The sequence below is a fragment of the Hippoglossus hippoglossus genome, chromosome 6, assembly GCF_009819705.1.
Source record: "Hippoglossus hippoglossus isolate fHipHip1 chromosome 6, fHipHip1.pri, whole genome shotgun sequence".
NCBI classification, from domain to species: Eukaryota; Metazoa; Chordata; class Actinopteri; order Pleuronectiformes; family Pleuronectidae; genus Hippoglossus; species Hippoglossus hippoglossus.
The window spans coordinates 23571137-23589121 of record NC_047156.1 but is presented as its reverse complement, the minus strand read 5'-3'; the positions used below and the strand labels follow the sequence as shown (position 1 = coordinate 23589121).

The window sequence follows — 17985 nt, the reverse complement described above, 5'->3', positions numbered from 1 at the left end:
GCAAACCCTTACCTGCAAGGACCTTAGCCGTTACCATAATTCAAGCTGCAAGGTGCACAAATAGAATTAAACGTGACCCCAACTAATATTGCCCTTCTTAAGTGCCATAAATGAAAGGCTGTGTAGCATTACTATCTCACCGTTGTGCAGGTACAGAGATAACCAACGATTGTAGTGCTGGTTTGGTGTCTTGCTCAAGAAAATTCCAACAGATATGGGCACCTAACCTGTGACCTCTTTGAGGCTTGAGTGTCTGAAAAGGAGGCCAACCAGGTTAATCATCATCTGCTTTAAAGTCTTCCAACTAAACAGCCCTGAGGTTACAACTGGAACCAGTGGGAGAAAAGAGGGAAAAGAAGATAACAAGAGAAAAAAAGAAAGATCGAAAAATGCTAAAGAGGTTGAGGAAAGGATTGTGGAACTATCGCAACTTCACCCTGATTGTCCTCACACCACTGCTGCTGCTACCTCTTCCTGTTGTTGTCGGGACGAAGGTGAGTTTCCTTTGAATCTCAGAAACTGGACAATAATTTAAAAAAATCTATCAGATTAAGTCTTTCAATCAAAGCAAACTGAATTGAAGGGATAAAAGAACATGGCACCTCTTTTTATTTATTTGAAACAGTGGTAATCGCTTTGGTAACACTGAGTTCATCTTTTATCTTTATTCACCTTTGCTGCCACGGCACAGTGCACATATTCACCTCAATATCATCTCCGCATTGCATCTAAACTGCCAGTCACTCTGAAGTGTGGGAGGTGACATTTCTTTCTCTTTTTTCGTATAGATGCATAAATTAATCAACTAAATTAACAGTGGATAAAAATACAAGAGAAACACTCTTTGACAAATTTGACATAAAGCAACATGTTTTTCTTACTGGTGGAGACCAAAGCCAGAACTAAAAGTTGTGATTAAATATATTGACAAACAATTTGTAACAAGAGGGAATTAAATAAATAAAAAGTAATATGTAACTTTGACAGAGGAAGTTAGAGGGACTACAGACAAAAGCACAAGACTCAGCTATATGTGGCTGATTGGTTTGTCTCTGGATATGTATTTCTATTGATGTCAAAATGATAAATCCATACACCATTGTTCTTTCTTAAAGTCTTATATTCCACATAAATGCAACATTATCTGTGTGTTTTGGTTCTGCAGGAGGCAGAATGTGCGTTTGTGTTGCTGCTGATGACGACATACTGGGTGATAGAGGTGATTCCACTGTCCATGACCGCCATGCTCCCCGCCATCCTCTTTCCTATGTTTGGCATCATGACTTCTACAGGCGTGAGTGTATCTCCTTGTTAGCTGAGCAATTTATTCGTTTTCAACTGAACGTGTATTTTCAGCCCTAAGTTGTGGCTGAAGATCCTCTTCCTGGAATTTAAAAAAATGCCTTTAGAACCCAGTGCTGGGAGGCAGGGCTGAGACATCTCCCCCTACACACACAGAAATCTTAAATGCACAAACACAAACACACATATGACATACCAAATAGCTTGCTAAAGCTGAATCATCCAAGTTGTCTAGCAATGAGCCAGGAGTCCAGTACCAGATTTACTAGCCTCCAGTTTCCTGAGGCCAAAGACCACAGTTGTTCTGTGCTGAGACAGTCGGGGCAAAACTGTGTCCGAGGAAGGCGGTAGTCCCCAAAAAGTTTGAACTGCTGACACAGGCGGCTGTCTCAGAGACTCAAATGGTCTGTTTGTAAGTGAGAGAGCCGAGGGGCAGGAGAGGATGGTGGACGTCTCTGAGTGGTTGACAGTGTTTTGGATTAGTGGTTTAGTTTCAGCATAGATTTGGAAAAGAAAGCAGCTTTCCAGATTCCCACTCACAGGAGAAGAACTAACTGAGGTTAAAAAGTTAGGGAGGCAGCCTCCTTACGTAGTTTAACAATGACGTAAATAAGAATAATACTTTGAACTAACTGTTGTGTTTGTTTAATTTAGGTTCATTATTGAATTTGTGCATTTGTTCATTTATTTATTCATGATTTATCTATTCATTATAATGTGTTATTTTGATTTCAATTACTGGGTTATAGTTCTCCATTTATTAGTATACTTGAATAGCCTTAATCTCTCATTACTCTGTCTCTGTTTCTCCTCCAGGTGGCAAAAGAGTACTTTAAAGACTTCCACTTCTTGCTGGTAGGCGTCATCTGCCTCGCCACATCGATTGAGAAATGGGGTCTTCACCGCAGAATCGCCCTGAGGCTTGTCACCATGGTGGGGGTCAACCCTGCATGGTGAGCACCACCCTTCTCTGCTATAGGCCCTTTTCACAGAATATACACTGTGATGTGTCACAGAAGGAAAAGCACAGGTGTAAAAACATCAATTTACAATGGCAGTATTCCATTATACCTCTACTGTTTCAGGGTCCTGGTAATTAAGGTCCATGCTGGCTCACTGTCATGTCTCCCTGGAACACTATAGAAAAAGATCTATAGGATGGGTTTTAATTATGTAGAGGGTAGCATATGTCTACAGTGTTGGACAAATTACTAGAAAAAACAGGCAAAAGTAATATGCTAACACACTGGCAAAGAAATGTGGTATGTTATTTACTAGTTAACGGAACTACTAGTTACTAGCTACAAGTTAGTTGCTCACATGTTTACCCCAGTTCCATCAGGTGCCCTTTAAAAAAGGACCACCAAATCCAGATCGATCTGTGATATAGACACAGGGCCGAGCTAATATATCAAAGTAACAGCGCTTTACTGAGTTACTGAATTAACTCACTGTGTGACTCCCTCAACATGTCAAACAGCAGAAGAAAATCAATGTTTTGCCCCAGATGTCCACTGTATGGGTCTCTCTTGTGTCTTTCCAGTATATAGTTTGAGGTTGTTTTGTATTGTATCACACACATGATCCTCTGTGGCTGGACCGAACTGTCCAACCTAATTAGGTTGATATACTACCCCACACAATCCGAAAATACTGCACACATTCACATCTTACATTTTAAAACAGATATTTTTCTCTTCATTCTGGCCACCTTGTTGGTTTGGCTGGGTTAAACAGTAGGTGTTACAGAGTTTGTGGATGCTCCTGCTCTGACCTTCGAATCCTCTACCTACAACACAGAGCTCATTCTCATCTGAAGAAGCCTGGAAGCACTGTGAGGATCATGTTCTTTGATTTCTCCAGTGGGACAAACTGGAGCATGCTGGAGTGGACCTCCACCTCACATCCTGGATATTGGACTACCTGACCAACAGACCCCAGTATGTGAGGACTGGGGACTGTGTGTAGGACGACAGGGAATACAGAAGACTGAAGCAGGACTTTGTGGACTGGTGCCAGCGGAACTGCCTCCAGATCAATGCGGGGAAAACTCAAGAACTGGTGCTGGATTTCCGCAGGCGCAGACACTCCCCCCCGACAATGGTGAAAATCCAGGGAATGGACAAAGAGTTAGTGACCTCTTATAAGTACCTGGGTGTTCACCTGAACTATAAACTGGATTGGACTGATCATGCAAGTGCACTGTTTAAGAAGGGGCAGACTGTATCTGCTCAAGAGTCTGATGTCTTTTGGAGTGCAGGGGGCGCTCCTGAAGACTTTTTATGACTGACTGGGAGAGACTGGATAGACTGGTCAGGAGGGCCAGCTCGGTCCTGGGATACTCGCTTGACTCAGTGGAGGTGGTGGGACAGAGGAGGATGATGGCGAAGCTGTCTTCTCTGATGGGAAACCAGTCCCACCCTCTGCAGGACACCATCACAGCACTGGGTAGCTCCTTTCGGCGATAGACTGACTCACCCTAAGTGTCTCATCATAGTTCGTTCCTTCCTGCAGCAGTGAGACTGTACAACCAGCTCTGCAAATTAAAAACTACATTCACCACAATTATTCCGGACTGCACTTTAACACTTTAAGTCTCAACTGTGCAATATTCACTGTGATATATTCATCTGTCTGTGCAATATAAATGATTCATGTGCAATCCATTCACTGTACATATTCTCAAACTGCATATATTTCTTCCTGTCTTTACACTTATATACTAGTTTAATTACATTCATATTTTTCTACAGTTCTATTAATTTTGTTATATTCCTTACACTTAAGTTGCATGATACTTATTATTTGCTGATGTCTTTTTGACACTTGCTGCTATAATACTGCAAATTGTGGGACTAATAAAGGACTTCTTATTTTACCTATCGTCTGCAGGTTGTTGTTGGGCTTCATGTCCGGTTGTGCCTTCCTCTCCATGTGGGTCCACAACACCTCAGCTGTGATGATGATGATGCCCATCGTGGAGGCGGTTCTCCAGCAGATCCTGGGAGCCAAGGAGCGGGGATGTGTCGGTGAAGACAACCCCAACCTACAGCTGGATGGTATCTGATTTTCAGTTGATTCTCTTTCTTATACAGAAGAATATACACTACCGTTCAAAAGTTTGGGGTCACTTAGAAATGTCCTTATTTTTCAAAGAAAAGCACTGTTTTTTTCAATGAAGATAACATTAAATTAATCAGAAATACACTCTATACATTGTTAATGTGGTAAATGACTATTCTAGGTGGAAACGTCTGGTTTTTAATGAAATATCTACATAGGTGTATAGAGGCCCATTTCCAGCAACTATCACTCCAGTGTTCTAATGGTACATTGTGTTTGCTAATCGCCTTAGAAGACTAATGGATGATTAGAAAACCCTTGAAAACCCTTGTGCAATTATGTTAGCACAGCTGAAAACTGTTTTGCTGGTGAGAGAAGCTATAAAACTGGCCTTCCTTTGAGCTAGTTGAGTATCTGGAGCATCACATTTGTGGGTTCGATTATACTCTCAAAATGGCCAGAAAAAGAGAACTTTCATGTGAAACTCGCCAGTCTATTCTTGTTCTTAGAAAGGAAGGCTATTCCATGCGAGGAATTGCGAAGAAACTGAAAATTTCCTACAACGGTGTGTACTACTCCCTTCAGAGAACAGCACAAACGGGCTGTAACCAGAGTAGAAAGAGAAGTGGGAGGCCCCGGTGCACAACTCAGCAAGAAGACAAGTATATTAGAGTCTCTAGTTGAGAAATAGACGCCTCACAGGTCCTCAACTGGCAGCTCCTTTAAATGGTACCCGCAAAACGCCAGTGTCAACGTCTACAGTGAAGAGGCGACTCCGGGATGCTGGCCTTCTAGGCAGAGTAGCAAAGAAAAAGCCATATCTGAGACTGGCCAATAAAAAGAAAAGATTGATATGGGCAAAAGAACACAGACATTGGACAGAGGAAGATTGGAAAAAAGTGTTATGGACAGACGAATCAAAGTTTGAGGTGTTTGGATCACACAGAAGAACATTTGTGAGACGCAGAACAGGTGAAAAGATGCTGGAAGAGTGCCTGACGCCATCTGTCAAGCATGGTGGAGGTAATGTGATGGTCTGGGGCTGCTTTGGTGCTGGTAAAGTGGGAGATTTGTACAAGGTAAAAGGGATTTTAAATAAGGAAGGCTATCACTCCATTTTGCAACGCCATGCCATACCCTGTGGACAGCGCTTGATTGGAGCCAATTTCCTCCAACAACAGGACAATGACCCAAAGCACACCTCCAAATTATGCAAGAACTATTTAGGGAAGAAGCAGGCAGCTGGTATGCTGTCTGTAATGGAGTGGCCAGCGCAGTCACCAGATCTCAACCCCATTGAGCTGTTGTGGGAGCAGCTTGACCGTATGGTACGCAAGAAGTGCCCATCAAGCCAATCCAACTTGTGGGAGGTGCTTAAGGAAGCGTGGGGTGAAATTTCTACAGATTACCTCAACAAATTAACAGCTAGAATGCCAAAGGTCTGCAATGCTGCAATTGCTGCAAATGGAGCATTCTTTGACGAAAGCAAAGTTTGAAGAACAAAATTAATATTTCCAATAAAAATCATTATTTCTAACCTTGTCAATGTCTTGACTATATTTTCTATTCATTTTGCAACTCATTTGATAAATAAAAGTGTGAGTTTTCATGGAAAACACGAAATTGTCTGGGTGACCCCAAACTTTTGAACGGTAGTGTATATGGAGACACAACAAAAATAGAGCTACTATTACAACAGTAGCAAGTTTTAGTACACATATAATAGAATTTAAAGGGATAGTTCACCCAAAATGAAAATTCACTCATTATCTACTCACCACTATGCCGATGGAGGGTTCAGGGAAGTGTTTCCAAAAATCATTGTTACCACAGGTTAACTCCCATTAAATCATCTCTCACAACAAAATCACCTTAAAATAAGAAATGAGAGATGTTAGCGTCAGTCTGTCCTTTATTTTTGCAGATAATGACGACCACATTGACAAAATGAAAGAAATTGTGAGGTATGTGACACCTCATGTTTTTTGACGTTCACTATTGCCCTGCTCTGTTGCCTTCACTGTCCCTCTGGGTTCTGGATGTTCTAGGTTCCTGGGATTAGGGTTCATCTTGTTCATATTCATACTACAATCCTCTGTTTGTCAGTAACAGGAAGGATCTGGAAAGTCCTGAAGAAACCTTCACTGGTGTTCAGATACATTCACTGCAACAGCCTGCAGCAGCTCAGGTACAAAAACCACTCCACAAATAACATCACAGTTTGTCATTATATTTGTCAGATTATTGTTACTACTGCTGCTAGTTATAAATTATAGTGATACTACTACTGCTGGCTCTGCTGCTACTACAGCTACTACTACTTTTGGTACTGCCTTTACTACTACTACTACCACCATCAATACTATAACTACTACTGCTGTCATTACTATTACTATTAATACTAATAATATTAATAATAATAACCCTTATTATTATTATTATGAATCCTAATATTTACTATTATTCCTATTCTTATTTTTATTATACCCTTTGTTTATGTAGCAGGATAAAAAATAACGTTTCAAAGTGCTTGCAAAACGAAATGATGAAAGCAATTAAAAAAAACTTTCAAATAGAACATTATTATTTACTTTTTTTAAAAGCGAGATGAATCAATGAAAGCCATTTTTTATTATTCAATTTTATGACAATTATTATTTATACAATACTTGTTTGTCTACTATTACAATCTTTATATTTATATGTGCCTGTATATTTATTTCTTTAATGACATCACTACTACTACCACTATTGCTTGTGTGATAACTACATTCACCTAATGCTGCTTTTCATGGGTAATTTGTCCCTCTGTGATGTAACCGCAGGCTGCAGTGTGTCCACCTGCAGCTCCCAGTAAGACCAAGCAGGACCTCATGATGTGTAAAGCCATGTGTATCGGCATCGCCTACTCCTCCAACATCGGCGGCATTGCCACGCTGCCTGGAACCTCCCCCAACCTCATCTTCTCTGAATACCTCAACCAGTGAGTGGTCCAGTAAACTTGTTTGTATGTAAATTAAACAGAGAAAGATGACAGCTCTGTAAGCATTTGAAACAAATTACAAAACAAATTAAAAGTAACTTGTTCTATGTTACTTGAAGATTAAGAGCTTTTGTGTGCATTTAAAAAATAGCAGTAAACCTCAAAGACTGTCTTAACATTCAGGATTTACCCAAACTGCAACTGCATTAACTTCGGGAACTGGCTCTTGTTGTGCCTGCCCATCAGTGTGATCATGCTGCTGCTCACATGGATATGGCTCTACTGGCTCTTCATTGGCTCAGAGTGAGTGTCAACGCACCTTCTGCACCAATAATCACTTCCCATCTCAACTTCTGTGTGTTGTGACCAAGTCATACCTACCTGTTTACATCAGTTTTTTGTTTTGTTTCACTTACTCTATGATATCCTCTTTATTGATTCATAATTATGATTAGAGTAACAAGTGGAGGATAATCGTTCATAAAAGTTACAGCCTAACACATGAAATCTTAGTTCATAGTGGCTGTGGTGCTTCCAAGCTTTTTTTCAAACATTCTTGAAGGTTTAGTCCTTTTAAAAACATCATTTCACTAGTTTTAGCTCTTGCTAGGTGTAAATAGAAACTAAATAGAAAACATAAACAACTTAGATATGCTATCTATGCAATATTTATTCAATTTGTCACATTTTTATCATGTTTTTCGTAAAATAAAATCTTGCTGTTCTGATTCCTTACTTAAAATGATGATGAAAGACAAGGAATATGTCAGTAACTGGTTCAATATTTGATCAAATCTCACAATTCTATGATTGATACCTTTCATTTTAAAACAACCGGAAGCTGAGACATGAGTGTGAAGCTAATGTTAGCATTAGCCTTGGGATGGTGTCAGAAAGGTTAATGATGAGCGCAGCTGATCCTCGCACATGATCAGTAATCTCCCCATTAGCTGCTAAACACTGTGTGCTCTCAGTGTGGCTTTAACCAATCACAGATTGTCATTTATTTCACTGTGAGCCTTTCACTGTCGCCTATCAATAATGTAATCTGTCTGTCACACACACACACACACACACACACACACACACACACACACACACACACACACACACACACACACTGTCTCATACACACAGCTTCAGGTTCCTGTGGCGATGTGGAGGGGAGCATTCTGAGAAAGAGAAGGCAGCAAGAAAAGTTATAGAAGACGAGTACAAGTTGCTGGGACCCATGAGGTGATCATTCATTTATTTATTCATTCATTCATGCAATCAGTTTCGTTATTAATTTATTTATTTTCACATTTCTGTTCCTGTCAGTTACTCACATGTGCACGTTCAACCGAAACTCTCATTCATTTTGAATGTGATGACATCTTACATAGTGGTTCTGTAGCTTTGCTTGACTTGTGCTGTTGTTGGTAGACGTTGAGAAAAGTGGGAGCAGCAATTTGCATTGCGTTGCACTCTAACGATACGTAGTTATGCAGTGTGCAACCACTGTGTACGTGCTCTGCAGTAGAGTGTTAGTAGTTAGTAGTGTGATACTGTGTGTTACTGTGTGTTAATGTGTACAGCCAGTTAACAGCACCGGCCAATAGTTTGCAGGTGATGCATTCAAGGGACTTAAGGAATCAACGTAGCTACAAATAGCTTCAGGCAATGCATTTAATCTGTAACTGGGTACACTACGGAAAATATCCTGGGTTACACAATTATTATTTTTATTTTCGAAGGCAGAGTCGTTGATTGACTGAAGCAATTTGGTCGTGCACTTAACACTAAAGCCTAAGTCCTCCTCACGTCTGCTTTCTGCCATTATTATTATTATATTATCTATGGCAGAGTCTTGAAGTGATTGAAGCAATTTGGTCGTGCACTCAACACTAAAGCCTGCCTCCGTCTTACGTCTGCTTTCTGCCACAATTATTCACATTTTTCATGTCATTCTGGATTCATTATAGCCGTAGCAATCAAAGCACTATCTTCAAGCATAGTCATTGGATGTTTATTAAAAATGGCTATTTATATTTCATCTACTTTTATGACTATGGGTAGAGAGAGAGTGATAGCTTGTACCATTAAAGTAATATAAGGCTGATTTGGTCATTTAGGATCGTCACTACTTATTTTTCGCCATCTGTCTGACAGAAGTCATGGGTGTACATGTGCGTATACTTATAAAGGTTAAAATCCATAGAAGCATAAAGGCTAGCAGTGGTATAAGCCACACAGCTACAACTGACACAATTGACAATGGGTGAGTTAGATTTACAGAGTGTGATATTAGAGATACCAAGGTGGTGGGGAGCTACTTCAGAATTATCCCTCGTCATTAGTGAGTTCTCCTCAAACAGTTCTACAATATACTGTCACTTTTTATTGTTTGTGTGCTGGACGTTGTGTGCAGAGCTTTTTATAAACAGTCTATGGTGCAGAGTGAAGTTAGAAAACTTGATGTTCATCCAACCTGGTTCATCTGCAGGGAAGATTTTAGTCAATGTTTTTCATAAAATGAAACTGAATTTGCTTCATTACTGCTATCATGTGTGGTTTACGTTTAAGTTAGAAGAATATACTTAACTTATTTTTTCACCCATACCTGCAACAGGTCTGTTAAGCATTGACGCAATCTTCAGACCCAGGTTCAAAACTTTTCAAAATAAAAGCTCTTTAATTATGCCTTAAAGCAATGCTGCAAACAAAATGAACATTGTAATTTTACTTTGAAGACAAAATGCCAATCAGAAAGTGATTCAATGAATGTCTTTGCCATGACGGAGGGGACCATCCGCTGCACCTGTGTCAGTCTCAGTCCAATACAGTGAAAAAATAAACAATGCTGTGGTTTATAGTAAGATAAACTACAGCAGTAGAAGATTAACACATTAAGGCTGTTTGGGGAATTTAATGTGGTGGTCTCTCCACCGCTGAAACATAACTTCATAACTTAGCACTTGTAGCACTACTATGAGAAACAGAAAGAAAGAACAAGGATTAGCATATCGTTAGCCTATACCTGCCCTGATCATGAGCATGAGTACCCTAGTTACTGATTGGCTTGAACAGTGTTGTGCTGTTCGTGTCGACCAGCTTTCTTTGTTTCCCAAATACAGAGCCAGGAATTAAACTCGAGTTTTCTCCAGTGCACACAGAGTGTACAGCAAGCAGACTGTGAGGAGGTATTAGCAGAATTTGCTAAAAACTTAACTGATATAGCTAACCCTATCTTTAAGTTTTTTTTTTTTTTTTTTACTGTTAGCTATATGGTTTGAGCAAACTAGCCACACATCATTGAATACATTTTGAAAATTGTGTACTTCAAAAATGCTTAGAAAATTAAAAGTCTGAACACATTGTAATATTTATTTATTTTTCAAAGACTGCTTGCACTTCAGGGGCCAATCAGATTTCAGCTGGGGCATGTGCCCCCCTAGCCCCGCCCTGAATCTACCCCTGCAACACAGCAAGAGGAAAAGGATTGAAGAGACTTTGGGAGAGGTTTGGGCACGGATGGCAGGAGCTTCTGTGAGGTTCTGTTTTGAACTGAACCCGAAAGCAGACACACAGAGGAATGGGTTGATGAGTGAACAAAGAGTCTCTTTAATCGAGCACAGAGGCAGGCAGGTAACAAGCTGGGTGCTTGCTGAGACTGAGCCTGTGATGCAGTGAGCTGGAGATAAGGCAGGCAGGTTGGCCCTGGCGATCCACAGCGTGTCAGAAAGAACAGTCCATCGACAGTTCCAAAGAGCTGCGGTGCATGGATCCCTCATTACAAAAGATGAATGCACATTTATAGCTCAGTGGTGCAGAAACATAGGCACTGGTGTGTGTACACATGTGTGGCAAAGGGGATGTGGTTAGATGAGTCATCCTTCGTCATGTCCTCGACAAGCGGGTGAGTGCATGCGTGACGTGCATCAAGAGAATGGTGGAGACTGCTTGGCTCCTACAGTGTGACAATCCAGAGGGCACGGGGTTCATTGAATGATTTGATGAGTATGAAAATCTAATGAATCATCCCCTGTGGTCTTCACAGTCAGCAGTCAACTGAACAACAAATGAGCCAATTCACTACACCTATATTTATTCATCCTTGGAGTGTGCATGTTCTTTCATGCATCTATTAAAGGTTAAGTGTGTGGAATTTAGTGACATCTAGTGGTAAAGTTGCATGTTGCAGCTGAATCCCCCAAAACACAAGGATTATTTTATATACAATTTCTGCCAATAGATCCCTTTCAACTAAATCTTATGCACTGAACCTTTAATTCATTTATTTGGTCATTTCACAAGAATTATTGATGTATTCCATCATTCATTCATGTACTCACTTATTCACTCTTTCAGGCAGTTGTAAGATTATTCATTCCTGCAATTATTCATTGGAATGTTCATTCATTTACTCATTGATTTTATCAGCCAATAATATGTTCATACATACGTTAATAGATTCATAATTTCATTTCATTCCCTCCAGCTCTCAGGAGATCGTCACTGCGGTGGTTTTCCTGCTGTTGGTGCTGTTGTGGCTGACCAGATCTCCAGGGTTCATGCCTGGCTGGGCTTCACTCTTCCCCCAGTGAGTCTCATCCATGTGTATATTACACTGGAGTTTATTTTGACTCAGTGGAGCAGCAGATTAAACCACTGCTGAAAGCATTGATTCCACCTGTTTGATTTGATAAAAACTTGAGTGGCAATCGGGTTTTTTTGTATTAATTTTTTTTATGAACGATGCTCTATCTGGAGCCACAAGGAAACAGAGGTTGCAATCAAACATTCATTTTATTTTGTCCTGAGTTATATGAATGATGATTCTCACAATGATTCAAATGATAACTGCCATGGTTCTAAAAGAAAAGAAAGACATTACACAATACTGTCCAAACCAACCATAAATTCAACCTTGAGTCAAGTACAATACTTGCAAACAAGAATACAATTAATATTACAAATGATGATTAGCTGAACACTATTAAACAAATTAGATGAATGGTTAGGTGTTAATATTCTCCATGTCAACTCTTACACATCAAAATCCAAATGAATAGAAATAAACTGCAACTTGCAGTGAAGGTAAAAAAAAGACACATCAGCATCACCACCAAAACCTCAGTGTAGCTGATATGTTTGGAGAACAAAGAGGAGGAAGTCCAGGTCCAGGCCCTGTGCCACCACCAGTATACTTCCTGAAGCTTTAAGAAGTTGAGGGAAATAAACCTGCAGGTTCTAACAATATTGTATTTGGGAGGTGTTTGGATTACTTGTTCAGCAGGACACAATAGGCTTAGGACTGAGAGCAACACGCTGGCAGGGGAAGTCAATTTATTTAGAGATAAACAGGTTATTGGTTTTGGTCTTTTCAGGGGATGTGTCGAACACCTGACTGATGATTTTGGAAACAATGATGATCTTCTTTCCCCTGTTCTTGTCTTGATCAGTCACTCAGGCTACATCACTGACGCCACCGTAGCTCTTCTGCTGGGCCTCTCTTTTTTCATCTTACCTGCCAACGGACCCTCCCAAAAATATGGTAATTTCATGTAATATTACAATCCAGCTTGTCACTTCAGTGTACTGTAAAAACAAAACATGCCTACTTAGAGTATTTCTCCCTGTTATTTTCTGCTCATGTGAGCAAGATATTTGAATCTCTCTCTACCCAGAGGCCATGATCTCCTGGAAAGAGTTTCAGGCCTCGATGCCATGGAAAGTGGCCTTGCTGGTTGGTGGGGGCTTCGCACTCGCTGAAGGCACAAAGGTGAGGTGCGTCTGTCTGTGTCAAACTTGAAAAAACATCCACCATGGGTTCGTCATGTGCAACGAGGTGACTGATGTCTAAATGTATGATGGAAAAACTGACATTGTTTGAATCTCTACAACATGCTGACTAACTTAGTTTTGCACAAAGACTGGAAACAAAGGAAAACAGCTAACCTGACTGTTGAGGGTAGGGTTGGTAAGTTGTATCTACAACACTTTTTATCTTTGTTGAAATCATTTTAAATTTCTGGTAGCCAGTAGACAGTTCACTTGGATGATCAATGATTAATCCAGGGTGTCAGGTTTCTGAGAAAATATGTTGCTGTTGCGATTTTTCAAATGCACATTTGAAAGATATTTTTTACTTCCATTATTTTGGATAGAGGTAAAATCTATCTATCTATCTATCTATCTATCTATCTATCTATCTATCTATCTATCTATCTATCTATCTATCTATCTATCTATCTATCTATATATCTCACTGACAGATCTGAGCAAATCAAAATCAACGACCTGCATGACTATATTCATGTTTGCTTCTTTTGGTGGTTAAAGAGGAAACACAGTTTCTTGTAATTTTGAAATAACTGAGCCTAAATGGGCTAAAAGCCAGCATAAACATATGTTAAAACTGGCTTAGAAGTTCTAATGTGCCTGTGTGTGTGTGTGTGTGTGTGTGTGTGTGTGTGTGTGTGTGTGTGTGTGTGTGTGTGTGTGTGTGTGTGTGTGTGTGTGTGTGTGTGTGTGTGTGTGTGTGTGTGTGCGCGCGTATGTCTGCAGGAATCAGGCCTATCCCTATGGGTGGCGAAATTGCTGACACCTCTGGGTGATCTGCCAATCTTGGCCACGATTGTCGTCGCTTGCATCATCGTCACCATGGTAACAGAGGTGGCCAGCAACGCTGCCACTATCACCATCTTCCTCCCCATCCTCTCACCTCTGGTAGGTTCTCACAAGCTCTTCAACACATCTGTGGTTTTAGTTTTTTTAATTTCACTCACCGGTCGACAGTGGGATTTCCAAATGCAAGACGTTGCCACCTTGTGATCAGAAACTAAATTAACTGATGATAGATGTTTTTCAGCCTAGATATTCAATTTTGAATAATTCTGTTTTAGTACAGTGGATTAAGACAAAATGAGAACTCAAACAGCATACTTTACAGAAGTACAGCATCATCTCTGCAGTTTCCATAACAATATTGATTCAACAGTCTTTATGCACAGCACCAGTTATGATATTCATAGCAGTACGTAAACATGAGACGTACATCCATGAGGCAAATAAATTCATGAAATGGTTTCTCATTTTATAACAGACAAACTGTCTCACAGATATGCAGAGAAGATATTATATTAATATTGAACGTATCACGTGTCCAAATTGGACCAAATTCCGCCCTGCCCTTCATGACCACTAAGAATACACATGCAAATTGTGAAGTTGACAAGTTGTACGGTTCGTGAGATATGTGTTCCACATATTCGTGGAATTATAGGTAGATGACTTCTTATTTATAAGAGGAATTAATGTAACTGTGTGTTCAAGCACAAAGGTTTTTTTTATGCGATTCAATTCAGAAAACAGCAAAAAAAAAAGCTATGTTAAGGAAAAGAATTTAAGCAGCGACTTCATCAACTGATAGTGTTCACATTACGACTCAGTGTCATTGACAGGAGAGATGATCAGGGTTTTTACCACCATACCTCTTATAGGGAGAGAAGAAAAGGTAGATTTTCTCATTGAAGGAGATTCGAGTAAAAGAGTAGATATGATCTGAATGATCAACATCATAAAAGGAGATCAGACCCTCCTCATAATCCACAAACACACCCACCTTCTCAGGCTGCGACTGTGGAGGTAGACAGAATGGAAAAACAATATCAGGATCAAACTTATTTGGGTCTCTGAAACATACTGTCCAGAAACACATCTCAGGAGACAACTTGATTTGTCCCTTTCTGTTAATCGTCTTAGTGACCATTCCTAAATACCATTCAGTCTTTTTACGAACATCAACCTCGTAGTCAAATCTTCCTGAGGAGAAACCCTGTTTTGTCAAGACGCAGAGGCAACAATCAAATCTCTGTGGATTGTCTGGCAGTTTCTTCTTTATATCATCATGTTTTACTTGTTTCCCATCATCAGACAGAATGAGCTTGAAATGTGCTGTGTCAGGATCAAGTGTCACATCTACTGTGTACTGCCGGACTCTCTCCAGCTCAGTATCAAGAAGCTTCATTATCTTCTCAGTGAGTGTCTCCTCCAGCTGATTCACTGCTCTCCTTACAATCCCCACATATGATGGAGGATGGACACTGCCTCCTGTCCAGTCCTTGGTGGGTGGAGCAGTGTTAAGGGATGAGAAGCTTTGGAGGAGGTGGAGGTGGTCTTCAGAGTTTGCGAGCTGCTCCACCTCAGCGCTTCTCTTCTTCAACTCAGAGATTTCTTGTTCCAGATCATTGATGAAGCCTTCAGCCTGTTTCTCCTTCATTCTCTGCTCCTCCTTGATCGTCTTGATGAGCTCAGCGTGGCCTCTCTCAACGGACTTCCTCAGAGCCGTGAAGACCTGAACACCTTCTTCTATTTCTCTGTCTGTACTTGTCTTACAGAGCTCCACTGAACGTATGATCTCCATAATCTTCTGTCGTCTCTTTTGGGTCATTTGCTGAAGTTCAGCCTCTCTCAGGCTCAGCTCAGCCTTCTTTTCTTCATATTCTTCTTTCAGAGGAACAACATCATGTGTCTTGTGGTCTGAAATGGTGCAGAGCAGGCAGACACACACCTGGTGGGTCTTACAGAACAGCTCCAGCAGTTTATCGTGCTTCATACACATCCTGCCTTCCAGGTTCTCCACGGGGCCGATCAGCTGATGCTTTTTCAGGCCTGACACTGTCAGGTGCGGCTCCAGGTGAGTGTCGCAGTAGGAGGCCAGACACACCAGGCAGGACCTTCTGGGCCTTCACTTTGGTTCCTGTGCAGGCGCCTGCGCAGCTCAGGTCTCTTGTAGAAAAGCTCTTTACAGTTGGGACAATAACACGGGACGTTAATATCCCAGTGTCCAGTGATGCATTTGTTACAGAAGTTGTGTCCACATGGTAAGGTGACTGGATCAGTGAACACATCCAGACATATGGAGCACAGGAACTGATCCTCAGTCAGCAGACAGCTGGCAGCAGACATGTCTACACATGGAGGAGAAAAATGAAAGAGTTATCATGCTGCACTTGCATTAAAATGCCACTGCATGATTACAAAAACCAAATTAAATAAATAAACGCTGGTTTAAACACAGTAGATATGAACTACTTTGCTCACCAGTGCAGCAGAGACTCTGTGTTGATGCGACCAACTTGATGAAGTCAGTTTAATTTTCTTTAGTTAGAATCAGAGAGCCCTGTCTTTAACTGCACCTCTGCTCTCAACCTGACGCTTCCTTCCTTAATGTGACACTGAATCACTTCTCCTTCTCCAGCAGCCCCTCCTCTAGGTTCTGCTCTGGCTTTTTTTTGGTGATAACAGTGACTTGATAACAGTGACATCACTTTTAGTAAAAGATTAATTTATTCTGGCACGAACTACCTGCAGACAACACCATTACACAAGCCAATAAAACGGTCAGAGAATAAAATTATGAATTCCGCCTTTGTCTTTGGGTCAATGTGCTTTTATAATCCTCCTTCACTTGTTGTATGAGTCCAAAGTTCAGCCCGCTGTAATGTTGATTTACCAACTCGAACGCAAATACAATTTCATAAATGTGTCTCTATCCACACTCTTTTTGAAACACACGGAACATTAATAGGATTATGTCCTTGACCTGATTAGGATGATGTCCTTTTAGCACATAGGTAATGGCGGAGCTGGCTAATGTTTACAATCTAATTAGCTAAGTATGCTGATTTCTCCAGGAACAATAATGGAAGTAACTTCAAGACTTTTCTCTGAGTTTGAGATGTTTGGATTTTCTAAATATATTAATTTTTAAACCAACTCAATCCCAAAATCCTGAAGCAACCCATCCACCCTAATCAGCTGGTACAGTTTTTGTTTATTAAGTATAGGTGGAAAGAATGGATGGAAGATGTCTGGAGGTTCAAACTGTTGTGTATGAAATGACAATCCCACTTTTAACACTGTCGCTGTTTAGTGATAAAGCATTTACACATGATTAGTGTTTCACCAATCAGATTTTTGCCTTCCACTGAGCCTGAGTGATTTCTTCAGGCTGAGGCCATCCACGTCAACCCACTGTACGTCCTGATCCCCACTACCCTTTGCACATCCTTCTCCTTCCTGCTGCCAGTGTCCAACCCGCCCAACGCCGTCGTGTTCACTTATGGACACATCGACATCATGGACATGGTGAGTCCTGTCATACACAGAAACAGGGTTGTTAGCGAAAAACTCTAATATACTGTTTCATCAAATCTATGCTGGCAGCAAAGTAAATAAATGCAATGTAAAATTTAATTTTATAAACAGACCGTTCAAACATGTCAACTGAATGATCATCGCTGCAGGTGAAGGCGGGGCTTGGCGTTAACGTAATTGGCGTCCTTGCCGTGGTGTTCGCTGTGGTGACATGGGGTGTTCCACTATTCACTCTGGATACGTACCCTGACTGGGCGCCGGTCCACCCTGGTTTTAACTCAACAACACCTTGAAGACTGGTCCCCAAGTCTGGTTCTGAATGAGAGGCCTCCAGGGTCCTCTTGAGGGAGGACAAGATGCATGTGTTCTCACTCACCGAAAGATGAGAGTGTTTTTATTTGTAGATGGTGGTTTCTTTCCACCAACAGCACATGCTAACATTTAGGAGCCTCGGTTTTAAGACCAGTATTTAGTATAGTAGCACTGATAATTTA

At 40.7% G+C, this 17985-nt stretch overlaps 1 protein-coding gene and 1 pseudogene across 1 annotated transcript; one reads left to right on the top strand and one right to left on the bottom strand.

The window, feature by feature from the left end:
• The first annotated feature begins 377 nt into the window (after window positions 1-377).
• On the top strand, window positions 378-17817 carry slc13a1 (solute carrier family 13 member 1). Its single transcript, XM_034588193.1, has 15 exons — window positions 378-494; window positions 1166-1294; window positions 2119-2255; window positions 4195-4361; window positions 6290-6329; window positions 6472-6553; window positions 7191-7348; window positions 7532-7651; window positions 8486-8584; window positions 11829-11930; window positions 12793-12884; window positions 13018-13112; window positions 13898-14059; window positions 17345-17482; window positions 17641-17817. The coding sequence occupies exons 1-15, from the start codon at window positions 390-392 to the stop codon at window positions 17782-17784; spliced, it is 1770 nt and encodes a 589-aa protein (XP_034444084.1). The 5' UTR covers window positions 378-389; the 3' UTR covers window positions 17785-17817.
• On the bottom strand, window positions 14433-16887 carry LOC117763029 (annotated as a pseudogene).
• Window positions 17818-17985: the final 168 nt, after the last annotated feature.